At 38.4% G+C, this 12,101-nt stretch overlaps 1 protein-coding gene across 2 annotated transcripts in view; it reads right to left on the bottom strand.

Moving 5' to 3' along the window:
• Positions 1-12,101, bottom strand: part of LOC101166926 (gamma-aminobutyric acid receptor subunit alpha-6-like) — a 38,762-nt gene that overhangs the window by 5,768 nt on the left and 20,893 nt on the right. For both annotated transcript variants that reach the window (XM_023962605.1, XM_023962604.1), the window contains one exon: positions 67-323. In XM_023962605.1, the coding sequence (XP_023818373.1) occupies positions 67-323 (257 nt within the window). The remainder of the gene's footprint in view (positions 1-66; positions 324-12,101) is intronic.

Below are 12,101 nucleotides of genomic sequence, written 5' to 3'. Positions count from 1 at the left end.
ATGCAAAAATCTATGAAGAGAAAACAAATGCTGGAATGTTTTGTAACAGTCATGCCATCTGTTCACCTGGACGTCTCCATAGTGTCCTTGGTGAGATATACAATCCAGTAGACCAGGTTGAAGGCGCCAAATGAAAGAGGAAAGAGGATGCGGGAATATTTGTCAATGATGCTGGTGCCAGTCAGAACATTGTTGGCCGGGACTGCTGAACCTTGCTGCAGGAAAGCTTGAGCATTGACAGGTGGGTTTGGAAATGTTTTGGCAGGACGCTCAAACAGTGGGGTGGAGTTCATTCTCTTCTTCAGCACACTACTGGCATCCACCTACATGAAGCAAACAGGAGAGATAAGCAGGTTAAACAAAGTTTCTCCAGTGTAAAATGTAGCATGATGCCATTTTTTCAAGACAAGAAATAATTAAAAAAAATAGACTGTAATTATCACAACAATGTTAACAATTACAACTCATATTTATTTCTTAGAAACTTATCATTTCAGCAATGTTAGGTATGTCAGGACCACAGGCTTTGGAGCCTCATGCAGTTCTGTGCTCTTTAGCTTCATGCATTAATGATTTAATGAGACAAAGGTAAAGTACCATATTAGAGTCTTTGGTATTACCCGAGCCCTGACACTCTACTATTACTACTCTACTATTACTACTATTAATGCATCAGGACCACCAAGAATATGATCAATGTCTTCAATCAAAATATGATTTAATGGCTACATTTCTGGTACTTTTTGTTACTGAAACAGAAAGAAAAACCTTACAGGTAGTTTAGAAATATACTGTATTCAAGAATGCCAATGTTGTTTTGTGACTATATTTAACAATGTGTTGTACTTATTTTAAAGCCCCCTAAAAGTTAATTATTGGTTGTCTTAAAAACAACTACAACAATTCTCTTCATGCGACCTTTTAGTCTCATAATGAAATATCACAGCACCAACTTCTAACAACTGGCACTGAGCATTTTTATGACCTTTTATATTCATCAACCAGATTTTCTTTATCTATTCCATATCAGCTTTGCTTTTAATAAGAGAGCAAGCCATGTTGGTAAATGTACATATAAACTTTTAAAAAATAAATGACACCATCTGGACCTTTTAATGTGCATCATAATTCAGCTTTTCAAATACTGGGCATTAAGCTGTATTCAGGCTTTGCACACATGTGCCTGTGGCACACAATCAGGACGAAAACGATTGTTTGGTTTAATTTTAACCGAAGCTGTTCTTTTCTTCTAGAGATGAGTGAGAAAATGTGTTGATGAATCACATGAAGTGGGAACACATTGTAAGAAACATATAGTTGTACACTCCACTTCAATTTTACATTAGGTCTGAATAACACGGTGAAGCCCCTGTGAGTGAGTATCACAGCACAAGTTTAGATTACATGTACTGCCTTCTGACTGAGTGCTGCATGCACGGTAAGCACAGCTGATCCAAATGACAAGCTATTTTCGATGATGACAACAGGCTTGCTTGGCTTCTTGGTGGTCAAATCCCAAAGGGATCCGCTTCTCTTTCCTTTCATCTACTGCTCTAATTTCCATCACTTTGACAGAGGGAGGATAAACATTGACAGATGCATGTATAAATGTGCAGCTATAGGGCTGCACACCATTGTGTCTGTTTGCTTTTCATCGCATGTGTAGGTGTTCATTTGAAATAAGGTCATGCCACGTGTGTACTACATCGTATTAAGTGGACAGAGGTTCATTTATGTGGGAGCTTGGTCGGCGTATGTTTGTGCATCACTTTTGGAGGTTGTTGGTGATATAGATCTGTACTTACTTTGTATGTGCTGTTAAAAAAAAGGTAGTAGGATTCTTTCACTTGTGAAGTATGAGAATAACATGCTCCTCACTAAAGATTCACTCTCAGTTTAAAATACTAAGTTGGATAGAAAAAGTTTCTATTTGACATCTTTATAAACGTGTGTGTGTTGTGCATTAGTATGTGGGAAACGTGACGTCAAGCAGAGTTGTCATTAATTAATGACTTTCATGAAAAGGGGCTTCACAAGATCCTACTTTTTTCTTTATTGACCCGCTGCTTGAAGTAAAGATAAAATGAAAACATGAAAGCCTTTTGGTATATTTTGATGTAAAACATCTGCAATGACAAAAAATGTAGATAAATAGGATAATAACATAGTATAATATAATAATATATTCATAGATAAGGAGTTTATTCAACATACCCTTTTGGTTTTCAGCCTTTAAAACCTATGGCAATGTCCAAATTCCCTCCCTACTAGCTAATTAATAAAAATCTATACAGTGTGGGACTATCTAGTGCCCTGGTTTTTAAAAGCAATTTGGATACTACTTTTTTAATTTTTTTAAAACAGGAAATACGACGACACTGATTGCATGAAAGAAAATCTTATTGATACAAGCATTTAATGATGACTATTTATGAATCCACTGTGTTCTGAAGATGAAAACGTAGATGGTTTCATTAAAAAAACACATCTACACACATATGTGTCACAAAATAGTTCAACAGCAATGCATCGTTGTCTATATTTCCCTAGTGGGCATCGATGTGCACTGGTTTTTTGCAGAGACTTCTGGGAAACTTCTAGGGCACTCAATTTTGAAATTGTAGGCTATGTCTGCCCTAATCCCAAACTATGAAAAAATTATATAGTGTGTGTATACCTAGTGCCCTGAATTTTAAAAACAATTTCGACAAAATGATCACTGCTTCTTTAAACGGCGAATATGACATCGCTGATTTCACGAAGTGAAAATCGACGATACCATCGTCCATCGTGATTGGTGACTGACCTCACGATGGAGAGACACCATCGTAATGCCACGCCCCCGCCAGGCTGCGAGTACCCAACATAAACCGCGCTTACGTGTGCAAATATCTTGATCGGATCAATGGTCGGATTAGAATTCAACCGTGTACATGGGCTCAGAATTTAACAAACGTTCACATGGGGTCACACTTTCGGTCGGGATAAATCATTCGCACATGCGCAGTAGTGTTTGAAATACAGGAAGAAGAAATTAGTTTTGGCCGAGCGGCTATCTACATAGATAGATCAGCTTGGTAATATACAAGATGATCTTCTAAACGTGCTTTTATTAATGTTACGGTTATTATGAAGCGCCTGTTAGCTCATCATTTTAATTTTAATCAGTGTAGTCAGTGCTTTTTCTGTTGAAGAACGGAGCCGGAAAGAAGCCAGGGTGCAGTATGCTAACACTGGCTAACAACATTTGCTTTGGAGGAACATAAAATACATTCTGCAATCTGCATCTTGGCTGCACGTAAATATGTGGGAATAACATCAGCCTTTATTTTGTCTTGACACGACTGGAAACACAAATCCACGTGATTGTTTACGGTTTCAAAGGAATGAGCGACATTTCTGCTTTGAACAGCTCACACACCGTCCCAAAGCCGCTGTGTGTGCTGACGGTCCGAGCTCTGCCCGGATACACACTTTCAGACCGGTTCTCCTAGCTCGTTCACCTAGAGCTGTGAGACGGATCGCAGTCCTAAGTCTCCCACACATAGCGCACACGTAACAAAGCATCCCCCCTTCCCCTCAAACACAAAGCTGTAAGTCCGCGCTCCACCGGTACACTTGACTAATTCAGTGCGGGAACGGACAACTTCTTTCCTATTTTTTATTTATTTATTTATTTTTTGTTAAAGACACTTCCCTCAGTTTATACTGGATCATCGCGGATGAGTCATTAGTTGGGAAATAAAACATAGAAAGTAAAATAACGAATAATAATTATATAATATTTATAATAACGAAAAATTACCCCCCCCCCCGACGGTATCATCGTCCATCCCGATGGTTTACTGCAAACATCGTCAACTGCCAGTTTAAGGGACATCGCCCAACCCTAGCACAATGCATTGCGGCCTAGCATCGCCAATCTATTGAGTGTCATTAAACACTGGATTTTCGCAGATAATTCTAGAAAATTTCTAGGGCACTCGACTTTGGAATTGTAGCTTCGGACAGCACTACAAAATAGTGAACGCACTATATAGTGCATTATGTAGTGCACTATGTAGTGAGTACTAATGGAATTCGGACATAGCCTATGACAAACACTATGGATCAGGCGTGATCAGTCAGTCAGAATGTGGAAAGACATGTTGTAGCTATTCTGCAGCAAGCTAGGTGATATACTTTTTGAGGTTGATAATAAAATTATGAAGAAGAAAAAACATCCACTATGACATTTGTAAACATGGTCACATTGGATTCTAAACACTATATGTTAAAAGCCATGTTCAAGAATCTGCGTTCCTGAACACACATCCCCTGTGTGAACATGGCATAAAAAAGATTTATTGTGTAGGTTGAATTACATACTGTAGGTTTTCTGAACATGCTTCAAATTCCAGGCACAATGTCACAAGGTGCTGTGACTCAAGAAAAGAGACAGAAAACCCCCAAAAATGTCCCAAGACATAGACTCTTCTACCAAAGTTGTCAAAGGTTGTTGAAGGTCAATGAAATACAAACGAAACTCTTTGAATAAAAGTTAAGCATCACACCCCCTCTATCAAACTGGCATATGCAGTTTTGCCCAAATAAACTTATTTTACCTTTTTTTCTGGTAATGAAATAGTGTTTTCTTAATGACTCCCTGAATCTCATATAGCTATCTCAGTCACTGCAAGTAAAGCACCTTTTCTAATTTCTTTGTAAATGTATTATTTTTATGTCTAACACATATTATATTTCATCTCCTGAAGCCCATAGTTTCAATACAGCTCAACTGACCTCAGTTACAGGTTACAGCCATGCATAGCAGACTATTCCTGCTCCAAATGTCTACCTTTCTCTGTCCTGTGTGTGGTGAAGAGTCTCCCGATGCATCTCTTCCTTTCCATCTTTCCCTTAACCCACTCCCACACCACAACCGCAAACACATGCTTGTCCCTCGCATCAATCTATCCACCTTCTCCTTCAAAGTGGCCTGGTTTTTCAGGCCCCTCTCTGCTTCATTGTGGTGCCTGCCCTCCTTTTAGTGAGCCTGCAGTGATCTGCTGGCTATTCCCTTAATCTATGGCTCTTACATAATCTGCTGCAACATCGTTCACAGAGCCACTGGCTGTTCCCTCATGTCAGTCTCTGTGGTTATCACACAGTTACAGGGATGAGCGGAGGACTGGGAGAGAGGAATGGATGGATGATATAATGGCACTAGATGGTTGGATAATACTTTTTTTCTACAATTGATGAGCAAACTGGATGTGGTTAGATATAATTTACTTCAGATTAGGCACATAGATGTAAAAACTTTGATTGTGTTCAGTCTTTTTTGTTAATGTGAGGAGGTAGCTGTGGATAAAGTGGAGATTGTATTGTTCATTTATTTAGACCAGGGGTCGGGAACCTATGGCTCGCGAGCCATATATGACTCTTTTGATGGTCACATGTGGCTCGCAGACAAATCCTTAATTATATTTTTTTTTCATTAGACCAGTCCTTCTCGGGCGCGATGCGATGCCAGAAGCGCGCAGTCGTAGCGGTGCTTAGAGAGAAAAATCTGCGCCAGCGCTATCAGTTTACTATTATCTATTATTTCACAGAGTTTGTACCACCTGGAAACCTGTGAATTGCCGTGCCTAAAACTGCGCCCTCCCGTCTCTGAGAAAGAGCGCGCAGTTGCGGGGACGGGATGTGTGAGGAAGAAAGCAGAGGGTGGGGGTGAGGTGTGTGGGCACGGCCAGTAGGTGAATCGCGCAGGGATTGTAAAAACGTAAAACCCACTGCCCGTCACTCACTGCAGTGTGTGAGTGTGTGTTTGGTTCCATGTCTGTCTCACATCTACAGAACATTCAGACCTACGATCACGTTTAAAGTCTCAACGCCTGCATGAAGCAGAAACTCACCACGTATCAACCAGACCAGACCATCAGAACTACCACGAGAAATACTCATCATTTATAAGCAACAGCATAACAATGTTATTAAAAAGAATCCACAGACTTATTGTCCTTTAAAAATGTTGAAATTAAATAAAATGCACACATTCATTTGTATTTTTAGTTTTAAACATATTGTCGCGGACTGAGCGGCTGTTGGGCCGCGTTGAAAGTTCTGAAGTTCATTGAACGCATCTGATTGGCTCTCAGTTCTGTCGCTCAGCCTGTTATTAGGTAGTTTGGACCAATGGTGTTCAGCCATGGGCCAAATAAGGGAAATGGGAGGGCTGGAGCAGGAGGGGGGAATATAAAGTTGGGAGAAGCGCTCTCGTCTCGGCGGGAGAGATTCAGGAGTTGCTGAATTAATTTACGGCATTTGTTACAGCCTGCATTAACCAGAATAAAGAACCTTAAAAGAGGTTAAGTCTCAGTGTGGGAAAAGGACACTACATTATTGTATGGCTCTTTCGAAATTACATTTCAAAATATGTGGCGTTTATGGCTCTCTTGGCCAAAAAGGTTCCCGACCCCTGATTTAGACCAAAACAAAAACAAAAGAATGATTGGCAATGGAGGAATGGCAATACTTGTTCATATGTGCACAACAGAACCTCTCGCTTACACCATTAATCTTTCATTAACACATAGCAAAGTCCCAAAAATGACTAAAACAGCTCAAATAATACCCATATATAAGTCTGGGGACAAATATGATATTAAAAATTATAGACCCACATTAATACTGCCAATTCTTTCCAAAGTATTTGAGCGAGTTGTGTACTCAAGATTATCAGACTATTTTGTAAAACACAATGTACTAGTGTCTCAACAATATGGCTTTAGGAAAAACAGCACCACGGGTATGGCTATCTTAGATCTTGTAGAAAAAATTAATGACGCCTTTGAAAGAGGTGAATATGGTATTGGGGTTTTTCTGGATCTTTCAAAGGCATTTGACACTAGATCATGAAATACTACTCAGCAAATTAAGGCATTACGGGGTCAGGGGATTAGTGCTTCAATGGTTCAGGAGTTATATCTGTGGAAGAGAGCAATATGTAAAAGTTGATGAACTAAAATCACAGAAACTCAACATTCAAACGGGTGTACCACAAGGATCCATATTGGGACCACTTCTCTTCATAATTTATATAAATGATTGCGTTTACTGTTACGGCGCCATCCACAAAATACTTTTGCAGACGATACTAGTTTATTCATATCACATAGAAATATGGACCTATTAGAAAAACTCCTAAATGAAAAAATAGTAAAAGTAGATACTTGGTTCAAATGCAATAACTTGTCATTAAACACTAGCAAAACCTTTTTTATCATATTCCACACATCCAGACACAAATCCACCTACAGGAAATTAAACATAAATATAGATGGGCGATCTTTACAACAGGTGGACTCAATAAAATTTCTTGGAATCCATATAGATCAATTTATAAATTTTAAAAAACAGATAGAAGAACTAGTTAAAAAATTATCTAAATTTGTTGGTTTATTCTATAAGATTCGGCACATGCTCTCATCAGATGCATTGCTAACATTATACAGATCCCTGTTTGAGCCTCACCTGAATTACTGTAACATCATATGGAATAACACATTCTCTACCTACACGACAAAACTCCAGATTACACAAAAAAAGCAATAAGAGCAATAACCTGGTCCACGCCAAATTCTCCAACGGATCCACTCTTCCACAGATACAGCCTTCTGAAGTTACCGGAACTTAACACGTATCATGACGCACGCACAATGTACAGTGTAGTTAATAAATTAGTCGTTTGTGTGACCTCATGCCACTTTTTTTGCCCTCTTATCACCATGACACCAGGGGAAAGCATATGCTAAAAGGCAAAAACAGAAAGTTACAATGTACAAGCTTCTCTGTTTGTACTAGAGGTCCACAAAATTGGAATATATTAGACAATGATGTTAAACAGTCTGCTACAATATACATGTTTAAAAGGAAACTGGAATTGCTATTACTGCCAACATACTGTACAAATGCTGCTCCGACCGAAGCCACCTATTAACGTGTGTGATTTCTCCTTTGTTGATACTTATATGGCCACACGCCTCAGTTTATGTTGGACAATAGGGACAATGAATTTGAACAACACTTTCCACTATATTACCATCATTTTCTCATACTATTATTGTATTTTATTTATTTAATTATTTTCTTTTCTTTTTTCTTTTTCTTTTCCTTCCGCCTCTAATCTTCTGTACTTTTATGCTTGTATAAAATGCTGGACCCCTAATAATAAGCAGCTGCTTCAGGGATCTCCATTTTTTCCACATTCTGTACTGTAAGGGGATTTTTTGCTTTGACATATTGTGGAAAACTAAACTAAACTAAACTAAACTAAACTAAACTAAACTAAACTAAACTAAACTAAACTAAACTAAACTAAACTAAACTAAACTGGGAGAATTGAGTTTTTTTGTTATGAGTAGTGGAGTATAGTTAACATGGATTTCTTAAAAATGGCATGTGAAATGGTCCTTCTGGGAGCCGAACTGAAGTCACTTCTTCAAATAGATTTTTCATATTCATGAGCTGCTCATTAACAGCCTGAATGTGTCATTCTACCACATCCCACTTTGAAAAAGACCGTCACTCCATCCAAGAAGTAAGCACCGCAACATGTGTTAACTGTTCTGGGTCAACCACTACTAAAAAGTGAGCAACACAAACATTCACCATACCAACAGTAGTATGGACCGCTAAGACAAAGCAGGTTGGATGTAGTGAGTCACAATGGTGATGCCAAATATCTCTCTGGCATCCCGCCTCAGCAGAAACAGATTCATCAGCTTTACAGCCTCTCTCTGTAAAATTATCAGGTTCAACAGCGACCTCTGACACCTGCTCTTGTCTGATAAGAGTGAAGCTTGGCGTAACGTCTGCATTAAGGGTGACATTCCGTGTGGGAAACTTCAAAATGTCCGATATGTGTTTCATCAAGTCATGTAATAGACAAAATCCTTAATATAAATTCATGTCAACAATAAGCAGCTAAACCGGAGTGGTAAAACCTTTACCTTTAGATAATTTGTCAAGAAGAGACTTTGGAGAGTATTTACAAATGTAGATTGCCATAATTGATCATATTTAGAAACAAATAAAGCCCCACAATGTGCAAGATAAGTCTCAAAGTTAATTTGACTTTCAAAGCCCAGTGTGACTGGCAGCTTCAAGCATTGCAACCCTCACTTAGGCGCAGTCAAGAAACCACAGCTGACCTGAGCAGGTGGACTCTAGTCCAAAATACATCTGATGTGATTGATAAACATGCAGTGGTGCAATAAATCAAAAATATTGCACTATTTACTATTCTTTATGCAGAAGGCCCTGCTGCAAACTAAGTTTTGTTCTACAAGACTGACCACAGATTCATTAATTCATTCATTCAGCTGTTTGTTCCCTTTCGGGGTCACGAGGCTGCCGGAGCCTATCCCAGCCACTAGTGGACGAAGGCAGGGGACATCCTGGACAGGTAGCCAGTCTGTCGCAGGGCCTGACCAAAGGTACAGTTTGCATTTGTATTTCATAAAGGTTTATGAAACAAACTGTGCAGTGTGAGGATGCTTTAAGTACAGTAAAAAAAAAAAAAAAGGTGTTGGTAGGGTGATAGTTTCTGACCCATAAACATTTTACTTGGCATCGAGTTGTAATTCTACTACTGGGTAAATATGCGGAACAATACAAAGAGGATGTGTTGTAAGTGCCACTCCACTTAAGAATGCCACTCCACACCATTTTAGAATTTCACTGACCAACTGTCAATGCATAAGTAAGATTAATAAGTATATCCAGTGAAAGAAAATACACAGTTATTTATCCCAACAATGTATCATAACAAATAAGAGTATTCTGAATTTTTAATGAGATTTTAAGCATAAGGAAAATGACCCTTACTGAAGGAGGTTCAGTTTAAAAACCAGACTTCTTCAACATGGAGTCTCTCTTTATTTTTATATGTTTGAGAATTAAACCAGAAATAGTGGCAACTCTACTGTAGACACACCAGATTTTTGACCACTTGATTGTGACAGTCAGATTGTGACAGACAAGTCAAACTCTAAAGTTATGTTCACACTGCCTTCAGCAATGCACGTTCAAGCGGCCATTTCCAATGAAAAGTCTATGTAAACACATGTTTTGGGCATTCAAAATTCTTGCATTCACGTGTAGCTATGCGAGTTTTTACAACCATTTTTGGGCTGTACGTACAAAACAAGTGATCATTGAACACAAGTTGAAAGTTAAACCTAGTTGAATTTTGACCAATCAGGGACTTAGATTTGGTAGTGGGGCATGGATGGCAGTGCAAACCATTTGAAAATTGATCATGGAGAAATTAATAATTGCAAATTTTTCCCAGAGAGAAATACAGTATGACACCAAGCCTTTCATATAATGGAATAGAGCTGTAAAAGAAAAAGCCTGTAGCAGGATTCGCAAAATTTGTTCTGCTTCGACATTTTGCACCAAGCCTCTTCCAATTGTAGGTGGCAGACATGCATTGGCAAGCACTTGGCAAGTGAAAGAAGAAACCCCTCCCTCCTCGTCCAGAATGAACACTATGGGCTATACCCGCTAAACGCAGGTTCTTGGACGGGTCCTGTGTGTCTGTATCTTAAGTGCAAAAACTAACCAAGCCACTATCAGAGAAACAACATTTTTCATGCACAGATGGAATGAAAACCTTAACAAAATAAACGCAGCCTTTACAAACCATCTAATCTTTGTTTGTGCTATTATTTCTGATGTTTCACTTCTGTAAAAAAAATATTCCAAATCTTTCTTTTGACTGTTTGAATTAAATAAACTGACAGAAAACACAAACAACCTGTCAAACATCTGTCCTTCTCAAAAAATGCAGTAAATAGACACTTCTATGCCATATGGAGCATCTAATCTGACTGTTGTCACAGTCTTGACTCATTCATACAGTGCTTCTTATCCTACGTAAACTTTCAATAAAGACAAAAAACTGGAAATTCTTTTTAAATTAATCAAAACATGGTCGGAGTGAGATTTTAACAGAAGCTGACTATATTCACTGTCAAGTTATTTTGCCCCACTTGAAGGGGAAATCGTCAAATGGAGGAAATGCCAGCAGGACTCCACTCATGAATCAAGAACTCCATGAACGTGTCTCTTTTCTTTATTTGTATTTGACTTTAGACGGACACCTTTTCCAGTGTTAATGAGTAGAAGAAACCAAGCAAGGTGAAAAACCTGTACAGAAATAATACTTGTGAAAATATATTCTGTTTTACAATCAAATTACAAATAACTATAATTTAATTTCAAATACCAAAATATCATATTTCAAATGATCAAGTTTCACACAACAATGCACCGTGATCAATTAATCAAACAGGCATAGAAAATACATTTCAAACAATTCACGTCTAAAGCGCACCGATAACGCGATAGACAGCTGATCTCTAAAGGCGCCCCTGAAACAGCTCATCAACCCCCGATCACTTCCGCATCTTACCGGCTGCCTCTCCACTTTTTTAGGTGCCTTGTTCGGGATTTTTCTTTAATCTGATGGTTGGCCCAAACGTCTGCTTCCTTCAGTTCGCTGTTCACTGTCTGACCAGTGATCACCGCTTTTGCACGACACGTAAATCACCATGCGCGCACAGGCGTGCGGATGCAGGTTTAATCAATCTCACCTGTTGCGGATGACCTACTTTTGGAATCTTGTTTTTCATTTTAAATATTTTTCTTAAATTTTATAATTCACTTTCCAAATATTCAATTTCCACCCTGTTTTATCTTTCTTCAACCATTTTAATTTACATATACACACGCTTTTTTTTTTTCGAGCATTAAGTGAGTTTTGAGCTAACATTCACATATCTTGACAAAATAGAAAAGAAAAACTAAACATAAGAGGTTTTTACTGAAAATACCATTGTTCTGGGTTATAGATGGCTCCCAAAACAACAATAATGTTTCAAAAGGTCAAGCCTGTTTTTTCAACTATTGAGTACACAAGTCTTTTTGGTTTACTCGGTCTTCAAACATTAAACTTAAAACGTTCAGGTGCTTTTATTAGCTAAGATTTCAGACCACGAAGTCGTTTTCTAACTAACATTACATAAAAAATGTTTTAAGCATCTAAAGAAAAA

Source organism: Oryzias latipes, chromosome 14, assembly GCF_002234675.1.
Source record: "Oryzias latipes chromosome 14, ASM223467v1".
In the NCBI taxonomy this organism is placed as follows: Eukaryota; Metazoa; Chordata; class Actinopteri; order Beloniformes; family Adrianichthyidae; genus Oryzias; species Oryzias latipes.
This window is presented reverse-complemented; position numbering and strand designations above follow the sequence as displayed.